The 10,756-nt window shown below is 37.3% G+C and overlaps 1 protein-coding gene across 1 annotated transcript; it reads right to left on the bottom strand.

The window, feature by feature from the left end:
- Positions 1–177: 177 nt before the first annotated feature.
- nmur1b (neuromedin U receptor 1b) lies at positions 178–8,194 on the bottom strand. Its single transcript, XM_026937080.3, has 3 exons — positions 8,116–8,194; positions 2,129–3,025; positions 178–1,433 (listed from the first exon to the last, which is right to left on the bottom strand). The coding sequence occupies exons 2-3, from the start codon at positions 3,003–3,005 to the stop codon at positions 1,159–1,161; spliced, it is 1,152 nt and encodes a 383-aa protein (XP_026792881.3). The 5' UTR covers positions 3,006–3,025; positions 8,116–8,194; the 3' UTR covers positions 178–1,158.
- Between the last annotated feature and the right edge of the window lie 2,562 nt (positions 8,195–10,756).

Genomic DNA, 10,756 nt, shown 5'->3' with positions numbered 1-10,756 from the left:
ACATTTAACACAAGAAAGGTCTTACATCTGAAACAGAAATAAGAAAGAACATTTTCTTTAAGATATGAAAATTAATTCATGTATGTACAAAAATTCATATTAATTAATATGTATTCATATATGTGAAAACAATATACAGATATTAGCAAACAGTATTAGCTAATTGTACTAGATATCTAATGTTATGCTAGCATGTCACCACCAGCGCTAGTAACACTGCTAATTCTGTACAAAAAGGTTTTTAATCATCACGTTTATGTGAACAGAACATAATAATCTGTTATATGATATTCTGTGATATTCAACAGACACAAAGCCAAGCTATTGTTCTATTTTAACTGTTGTATTTGTAGTGTTGTACAGTTGTATTTATAGCTAGCTAACCTAGCTGCCCTGAGCGACAGTATAAAAATCTTGCAAGCAGCATTAGTTAGCTAGCTGTGTTTCGATTTGGTCTTTAATACTACTATTTAAAGAGTCTTGTTTTTTTTTTTGTTTTTTTTCTAAAACTGTAGTTATCTGAGTGAAGAACTTGCAAGTAATTTCATGCCTGTGAAAGTATGAGGTATGGTGCTGATGAAGGTCATTTTTGGTAACCAATGAAAACAAACAATAAATACATGTATGTAGTGTTTTTCTAGCTAGTAATTCAGACATTGACATTGAGAGCATCGTGGATGGTAACATGGTGCTGTGCAACATATTTACAACGTTCACTCATTCATCTTTAGTAACTGTTTTATCCTGGTCAGGGTTGATGTGTTTTAAATTGCTAATTTGTTTATATTTTGAGAAATGGAGCCAACAAAAGCTGCCTATATGCTGTATGAATTTCGGCCCAATTTTGCTGTCGCTGAAAAAAAAATCAATCATCATGAAAGAATTCTTTGGTTGTGAGTAGAGAAGTAAGTGTGAAGAAAAATAACTACAAATAATAAGCACCAGTAAAAATAAGACCTGAGTGTATAGTACCAACGCCACTGAACAGCATTTCCCCAGTTTATTTCCAATCAATGCATCTGTATCATCAGTTCTTAGACCTCTCGTAATACTTCAGTAAGTTTGGGGAAATAGGCCCACTCTCCCATCCTTCATCTCTGTACATTTACACATGACGATGTGCCTTGCAATAGTCTGATTAACACATCCCCGTTTTTCTCACATCGTGGTGCGAAAGGTGATCTGCGTATGGTTGAATTTCTGCTCGTTCTTTCGGCATGCGACCTCCCGGAACAGCTCTCTGAAGCGCGAGGACATGAGGCTGTACAGGATGGGGTTAACGGCTGAGCTCAAGTAGAAGAACACGCCTGAGATCAGGTGAACGAACTCGAAGACACGGTGCTGGTCTTCGCTCCCTTCATTGATGTAGCTCCACATGACACGGTCGATGTGAAATGGCGCCCAGCAGATGGCAAACACCACCACCAACACAACTGCAAAACAAAAATAACAAGAAAAAATTTAATAAATGACATCATAGTTTTGGGCTCTGGGTTACGGATACTGGAAGGGCAGGGGTTCAAGCCCCAGGGCTGCCAAGCTGCTACTGTTGGGCCCTTGACCAAGGCCCTTAACCCTATCTGCTCCAGGGGTGCTGTATCATGGCTGACCCTGCGCTCTGACCCCAGCTTCCAAGCAAGCTGGGATATGTGAAAAAAATTTCACTGTGCTATAACGTATATGTGACAAATAAAGGCTTCTACTTCTTGAGGAGGAACTTTTCATAACATGGGTTATGCGCCACTATTCTCCACTGTATGTTAATCTGACAAGTGGCAAATAATACACAAGAAAAATCAAGGCTGTGTCCCAAACTGCATACTATGCACAAAATAATATGCTTAAATAGTAATGATGCCCTTGGTGTACTATTACACCAGTCAGGAAATAGAAAATGCTGTTACTGTCTCCGTGGAAATTTCACCTGATTTCAATACTAACATTGAAACCAGTTTTTAAACAAACAAAAAAAGATGCACTACTTAAGAAAACATTTAAAACTATAGTGTCCTGATCTTTTTAAGCATCTGTTTTCCGTTAATTTTCATGATGGGCGCCAATACTTTTGGCACCGACTGTATAATGGTTTTCTTCCCAATGAGATTAGTTGTTAAAAGTGACCACTCACACAGCATTTTGGTGACTTGGCAATGGCGTGTTTTCTGTAGCGTGCTCTGCTCTCCTGAGTGCCAGGCTTTGGTGTCGTTCTGCAGTAGCCGCGTTTCTCGGTGCAGTTGGAGTGCAATGAGCAGGTAGAGAGTGCCGATGCTCATCACGGGAATGAGGAAGAAGAAGAGCGCAGTGAGCTGGACAAGCAGCCCGTAGATCCATGCAGGTTTTACCAGGCCGCATACGGCTGACTCGGGAAAAGTCTGGCCAAACTTTGGAGGCAAAATTGTCATGCCGTGCAAGCTCGTGTTGGGCAAAGCGCAAAGAAATGACACGATCCACAACATAACAATGACCCGTCTGACGTGGCCACGTGTCATGACGTGTTTAACACGTAGCGGGTGGACGACAGCGAGGTATCGCTCGGCGCTGACCGCTGTAACATTGAGCACCGAGGCGAAACACACCATCTCAAACAGGCATGTCTTGAAATAGCAGCCTCCGGGTCCCAGAAGGAACGGATAGTTGGACCACAGCTCATAAAGCTCCAATGGCAAACCCAAGAGGAGCACGAGCAGGTCTGAAATAGCCAGGCTGAGCAGGTAGAAGTTGGTGGGTGTGCGCATGGAGCGGTGGCGCATGATCACGGTGCACGTTAGTGCATTGCCCACTGATCCGACGCAGAAGATGACCAAATAGGAGATGCAGATAGGCAGAAAGAGCGGAGAGCGGCGTGGTCCTAAATGCCTTTCCATGTACGAGCTGCGGCTCTCGCACAAATCTGCCACGTCCTCTGAACTCACGTTCCACATGATGCACTCACCAGATTCTGGGCACCATGACGGGTCTGGGATCGTGTACGAGCCTTGGGAAGAGGTGCAGTTGTAGTGAAGCATCGTTTAATGAAGACGGACACCTGCAAAAGATAGAATTGAAAATCTATTCATTCATTCCTCTTGAGTAAGCACTATATCCTGGTCAGGGTCGTGGTGGATACAGAGTCTATCCTGGGAACATACTCTTTCACACCTACGGGCAATTTAGCTTCGCCAATCCACCCACCGTCATGTTTTTGGGAGGTGGGAGAAAACTGGAGAACCAGGACAAACCCAATGGAGAGAACATGTGAGTTGAAATGGTGGTGGTTTCCCATGTTAGACTCTGGCTCCACCATGACCCATAACAGGAAAGAGTGCTTAATGAAGATGAATGAATGTTGACATGAACATTTGCAGTTTGGTAATAGTGGAACACTGGTGTCCTTTCAAAAATCAAAACAAAACACACTGAAGTGCATTTTTCATTTTCATTTTTGACAAGATGAATTCCTTATCTTCTACTCATCATACTTGTTACTTGTGATAAATCCTGAAATATGCCATGCACTTAAGAGTGCTTATAAACACTATATTGTTACAATCACTACTAAAACTTCTCACTTGATCCTAAAAGACAAATAAGTGATAAAATAGCCTGCTTATTTTAACTCGCAAAAATGCTAGTTTACAGTTTACAGGAGTAAGCTAGAGTAACCTGTAACGTGTGTTCTCTGTGTTAGATTGAAGATCCTCTAACGATAGACCTGCGATTAAAGGAAATGACTATGTTCTGCTTACATCGTTCTGAAATCAGCTCGCAATAATCACAAAACATTCTTTTAAAGTGAGCCTGAGGTAATACGTATCTAAAATTTCTATTTTAATTACGTTTCTCCATCACCACTACTGTATTTGTAGCTGTTCCATGAATTTGGCGTCATCCTATGGGTGGCTTTTAGATGAGCGTCGTAACACGTAACTACTTCAGACATTTCTCAAACTGAAACAACTTTGAGCTGGAAAATATACTACGGCATCCATAGTTTGAATGGTGTATGAAAACAATACATTCCAGCACAATGGGAAAATAAAACATTCATATGATCTGTTTAACTGCCAAGAATTTGCCCTCATGCTCTTCACAGCAGTGCTCCATACTCCATACTGTGTAATAAATTAATCCAGTCCCGTTAACTGTCTCTAGTGTTTAGCCCATCATCTTAATGAGAACCCGACACTGTGTTTATGAAGGGCAATCTCTCTCAGGAGTCCATAGCAATAAACACAAGACCCGTGTTTACTGCTGTAGCACTGTTAAACTCTTCAACAAACCTAAACACAGCGTTAGAGTACAGCACCAGTCTATTTTCAGAAATGCTTTATGCTCAGTGTCATTTCCCCCCCTTTACATTAAGAAATTGTTAAAAAATGTAACGTTGGAAAAGAAATGTAGTTCTGTTATATTAAATAAGTATGACATTATTAGCAAACTAGTAGAGTATGTTCATAAACAGCTTTCATGCTAGCTCAGTGCCAGTAAACCAGTTTAGATTTAGAAATACTAGCTAGAAGAACTAGCAGTTTGTTTATGAAGGTTTCCTGCTAGCTCAGGCTAATTCACAACAAACACAGTATTTGTCCAGAAAAGTCTCAAAGTCTTATTAGGGAAAACCTTTATTTTTTTAATGATTCAAAAATAATTTTGGAAATCAAATGCTATTATTTATTTATGTTATGTTAAATAACTATGGCAGTGTTGTTAGCAAGCTGGCAGTATGTTCAAACAGCTTTCCTGCTAGCTCTGTAACATAGTTAACAAGTTAGCTAATACAGTACATATCCATAGCTAGTCAGGTAGAGGCTTGTGTTTGGCAGCATTGCTAACTAGCTAGCAGAACTAATCATTTCTTCATAAAGATTTCATGCTAGCTCTGGATAATTTGCTTATAAGGCAAATTAGCGCTTTTATTAAAGAAGAATGAAGTACTGTTGTTTAAGAAAAATAATTAGCCAATATGTTTATAAACAGCTTTCCTGCTAGTTCTGTTAGCTACAAAGATGTTAACTCATACAGTAAATATCCGTATAATAATCAACAAGTTAGCTATTTTATTCTAATAGCTAGTTTGCACTTCAAGAATGAGGTTGTGTTTTATTTATTTATTTATTTATTTATTTATTTATTTTTTAGAAATACAGTCAGAGGCCTGTGTTTAGCAGTGTTGCTAGCTAGCTAGCAAAGAGAAATCAGCTCTTATATTAGAGAAAGATGAAGTAATGTTGTTAAAGAAATACCTTCAATTTGGCTTACTACATTGTTGTTAAATAGCTAGCAGTTACAAGATGTTCATAAGCAGCTTTCCAGCTAATTCTGTTAGCTTGTTAGCAAGATGGCAATAACGGTAAATGAATCCACAATGTAGCTAGCTAGTTAGTTAGCTACATTATTTTAGCTAGAGTGGGTAATTTGCTAGCACTGGGTAATTTACAAAAAAGGGAAATATTACAAGCTATTTTATTAGAGAAGGATGAGATATTGTTTGAGATATACAGTGTTGCTAACTGTTTCTGTTAGTACTTGCTAAGGATGAGGTCAACATATTTGAAAAATATAATTTGACAATTATGAGTATACTCTATAAACTGCTCTTTTGTTCTGCTAGCTAGCTAGTTAGCAATGAGGCTGTATTTTTTATTTATTTTTTTTGAGAAATAGCCTACAGTTAGACATAAATTATGTGCTTATGCTTGGTGAAGAGAAAAATCTTGCTGATAAAAGTGCTCTTAATCTTCAGCAGAGATTTCCTTTTTTCTTTTTTAAATAAATCCATAAAGAGCTTTTTTTGTATGCAATGCTAATTTGTTTTTTTAATGCAAATAGATAATCCCTTAAAAGCTTGATGCGATACAGTATTTGCTTAAATGGAGCTGCTTGAGGGAAGAAATGATAAATGTATTTTCCAGGACATCAAGGCCATTATGCACTTAATTTATTTTTTTACATGATCATAATTATGCAGTTCAGAAAAACAGGACGCATCCTGTTTCAAGAATCTGACGTCTCTTCTGATGTTCATGTTTTGTTTTTTTTTACTGTGCATTTCTTATTATCTGAAGTACTTTTAAATGAGGTCTTGGGTTTTGAACTCGCAACTATAAAGCTATAAAGTCCATTTTCTAAAAAAAAAAGCTTGGGTTTATTGAAGGGTTTATACATACAAACATATATATATATATATATATATATATATATATATATATATATAGTACTGTGCAAAAGTCTTAGGCACCCTTTTTTTTGTGCAAACTTTGTTATAGATTTGTATTTTATGACTCCTACATTATTGATTCAGTACAAAAACATTTTAGATTTCCAAAAATTATTTTCCAGCACAAAATTAAATGTTACAGAAAAATATTTGTTACGTACAAAAGAGACCACTTTTCAGACAAAAAAACATAATGTGACACCTGCTGGGTTTTGCTGCAAAAATAAGAAGCGAGTGTGAGCCTCCAGAAGAACTGTACCTTCAAAGTCTCCAGAAGAACTGTGGCTGGTTCTGCAAGATGCTCAGTAAAACTTACAGCTGATTTCTTTATAAAACTGCACAAATTGTACCTGAGACTATTATATTATCTTTTAAAGCGAAGGGTCGTCACACCAAATATTGACTTTGTTTCATTTATTACTGTTTACTGCTCTTTATAGTATTTTTTTTTTAAACATTTTGAAACATTTGAAATTGAAACATTTAATTTCATTATTTTTGAATGCATCTTTGCATGTGCCTAAGACTTTTGTACAGTACTGTATATATATATATATATATATATATATATATATATATATATATATATATATATATATATGTATAAACACCCTTCATACACTCAGGTTATTCATTACGACAGTGTGATGGTGTTTTTACACAAAGCGGCTGAACGCTCTCGAGACAGGAGCTATATGGAATGGCATCCGAAGCCACCCAGATCGCCACCACTTTACGTTGAGTGAAATACTACAGTAAAAAAAAAAAAAAAAAAAAAATCTGCTGGTGTATTATGGATTCTGAAAGTGCAGCTGCAGATCACAGCTTTACATTAATGCTCTCATTTTAATACGTTATCATTTCTGTGGTGCACGAGTAGATTAATGTATAACGTACAATTGTTGATATTGTACCATTTAAGGAATGAGTCTCCAGTGTCAGTGCTTTGGAACAGTCAAGATGCTGTAATTTAACTTATAACATCTTCAGGACAGAAGAGTTTACACTTTGCGGTTTCTCGGTATCGGGACAAGCTGCATTTAAAAAAAAAATCTTATTAAAAAAAGAGAGGATTGTGACTGTAAACAGTTGTTTCTTTAACTAACGTTGCACAGGCATTAAATGTAACTACAAATAGATAAAAATTTCAGTGAATTATTTTTTTAATATATGTTTAAAAAAATGGTGAGTAGCAAGAAATATAATTAGAAAAAATTGTAATTATTTCTGTTAGTCTACAATAACTCTTTCTCTTTAATGCTAGCAAGGTGTAGTTAGTTAGCGTGAACTATATATTTATTTATATATTTGCTAAGCACTTTATCCTGATCAGGGCCACAATGACGTTTCATGCTGCTTACGTTAATTAAATCAAATAAATCTTTTGTTTCTTCACCTGTCCAAACAGTTTTCTCTTCGGCCATGTTTACGATTAGATATTGCACTGAAATGTATTACTTACGTCTCCTACGTCATCTTTTATTCAGAAAAAAAACAACTGCTCTCGTTTATCAGGACTGGTGGGTTTTTTTTGGTTTAGAACAAAATGCCAGTGAATCGTTTTGGCGCCGAAAGAGTTGACTCTTATTGATGAGCTGAATCAAATGAGTCAAATGAATTCATCACTGCTAATGAAATATTAGCTGCAAGATTGCCAACTATCATAAACATATTCAATCAATATCACAATATACTGTATATAACCACTTTATATATATAATAGCAGTCACATTTAGAGTTCAAAAACTGATGGAGGAAAAACATTTTTTGGTAGTTCTCAGAGATGTTTAGACATTAGATTATTCTGTTAAACAGATTATTATTATTATCATTATTATTATTATTATTATTATTATTATTAGCAACACTCTTGATATTCTGAATGCCTGTGTGTAAAAAGTACATTAAATATGACTGACCTTGACTTCCAGAGTTCCTGCAGCGGGCACACACACGATCAGGATGCCTGTTTAAGATGTTGCTGTGTGTGTGTGTGTGTGTGTCTTTGTGTGTGTATATGTGATTAAGTGCCTCTCAGAAGAACAGCAGGTCCGTGTGTATGTGTGTGTGTGTGCAGCACTTTCCTCCAATTTCACAAATCTTCTCTTGACATCCGACTTGAGCCGTCTTACTCTCCTCCCCTTTTCCCTCCATCTCTCTCTCTTTCTTTTTTAAACACTCATTAAATGTGTTTCTTTATGCAAGTTTGTTTACTCTGTTCTTTAAGCCCCTGCTCTTTTCTCCTGACCAGTTTGCGAGAGTGAAAGGTCAAAGGTCACATTCTGGATATGACACACTAAATATCTTACATGCAGAATTTACAAGTTCTCCAAAAAACATGCAGTAAACAATTTTATTATTTTTTCCCCAGAAACAGTTGCTCAGCTAAGTGTTTACCCTTCAGTGGTTGCTTTTTTAGTTTTGCACCAGAGGTATGACACTAATGTAGATAACAAGTAATGGATACTTATAGCTATCAGTTAAGCATCAAAATCATCACACTTTCATGTCAGATAGCTTTGTGGAGTTGTTCAGAGTCTTGTCACACTGTTATCTATAAAAAGGGACAAAAGGATGTCACGGAGTTAACAAACAGTCATAGCTTTGAGTACTGTAATGAATAAAACACTGTATGTGGTGCTGTTATAGGAAAATAATCAACAGGGGGGGTGTGATGAAACTTAAAGTGTTTGTGACTGTTACAAAGTACTGACACTGGAGACTCCTTCCATAAATTTTACATAAACAGAATTCACCGGTGCTGGAGTAAAATCTAATATATCACAGTTGTGTTTGAGACTTCCAGGTACTAGAGAGTCAAGAGGACAGTGTAGGGTCTAGTGCGTAGTGCGCAATTTAGGACACAGCCTGTGGCTCCATCTGGTGACAAATACACACTTCTGTCTGGTCTGTTTGGATTTCATCATCATGAGGTGTTTTCACTGTTCCATTTCTTCTCTTTCATGTTCTGTACTTCTTTTATTGACTTTTTCCTGCTCCCACTCACCAGTCAGCTCTCCCCTATCACACGACAGATATCAGCCAGGGAAGATGAAGATGAAGATGAAGGTGAAGATGCCACGGATGGCTGTGGCATCATCTGGATCCGAACTTGCGATCTCCTGAAGATGGGGTGAAATTAAGCATGTCTTCTTGTGTGATATTGGCTCAAGTGAGGAGGCATATTAAATCCAGGGCCTCTGGACTTTGATCAGTTTGATATAACCATAATATATCGTGCTGAAATTTATGCTTTGGCTGTAAATAAGTTCAAAATAAATATGGATACAAGTAAACGCATAAATATGACACTGTTAAGTAATGAATAGTATCGTCCACAAAATTTCTTTTTTTTCACACAAGCTATGTTTCGATCTAAGGAATTTTTTGTGAAAAAAGCTTTAGCGTGTTGAAATGTTTAGCGGTACACCTGATGGAAATGCAAATTGTCATACAATTTCACACGTATCGACACAGTCATTTTTTGTTTTAAACTTTAGCACTTAAATTCTATGTCGGTACTTCAAATGTTGCGAAAAATAGTTTGGAAACAAATAGTTTGGAAACAAACTATTTTGGAAACAAACTATTTTGTCTAGAAAAATGGCATTCACGCAAAAGAAATGTGTCACATGACAGAATTTATCCATCCAAGGGAAGTGCACCATAAACCTATGGCACAAGATGTGCAATTATATGTAATTTCATTGGCCTCCGCTACATTCGGCAGCCTGTTATAACGCAGCATTAATTTTTCTTTAATAGCTATGCACACAGAATATATACATCGATGGACGGTCGTTTTACTAACCCCGAAAGTTTTCCCTACTACTCTGTACTTGGCATAGGTTGCCAGCTTGAACAGGGCAATGGCAGTCTGCTTTCGGGTCGGAAATGGTGGTCGGTGGCAACTTGCGAGGGGCGCAACATCAGGACCAATTCATTGGCGCAGCATCTCAAACGTGGGTAGTGACATACTAAAATGATACACCCAGAGACCTTCTGTGAAGTCTCTCTCCACCACTACCTCCCAGAATGCTCTATTGCGTGGTCTCTCCCAGACCCATGGGCTTCGTCACACAAGGGCAGTTACTTGGAGCCCTATCAGACAAGCAACTGCTCTGTTCTGATGTCGTCTTCTGATATTTCGTACAATCGCAATTACTTGAAATTAAAATGACAGTAAGCTGGCCAATTTCAATGAATTGTCTCAATACTCTCTCCATTTTACAAAGATTTGAGGACATGTAGGATGCAAAAGGTATATAATGTGAATTATACACGAAATTTTGTATGGAAACAGCTCAAGGGCAGATTACTTTAGCAATACACCAAAACTTATTTGACAGGTTTTTTTTAAGGATGACATCATCACGCACACAGTAAAAGGCCACCTGGATGGAAACAGGTGAGACAGCAAATTTCGCAAACTTTTTTTTTTTTTTTTACCACACTTTCACTTTGTCGATAACAGAAAAGCACAAAAAGTGGAAACTTGGCTACAGAGGACATCTGAAAAGAGACAGCACCTTAATCTGAGACACTGCTTAACTCGAGGGC

Source organism: Pangasianodon hypophthalmus, chromosome 4, assembly GCF_027358585.1.
Source record: "Pangasianodon hypophthalmus isolate fPanHyp1 chromosome 4, fPanHyp1.pri, whole genome shotgun sequence".
Classification (NCBI taxonomy): Eukaryota; Metazoa; Chordata; class Actinopteri; order Siluriformes; family Pangasiidae; genus Pangasianodon; species Pangasianodon hypophthalmus.
This window is presented reverse-complemented; position numbering and strand designations above follow the sequence as displayed.

What these genes read in the sequence shown, in the direction of transcription:
- nmur1b (XM_026937080.3), bottom strand. Translation starts at nt 3,005, where the DNA reads ATGCTTCACTACAACTGCACCTCTTCCCAAGGCTCGTACACGATCCCA. An exon ending in CCAAGTCACCAAAATGCTGT is followed by an intron (nt 1,434 to 2,128) that starts GTGAGTGGTCAC and finishes TTTGTTTTGCAG; the next exon opens with TTGTGTTGGTGGTGGTGTTT.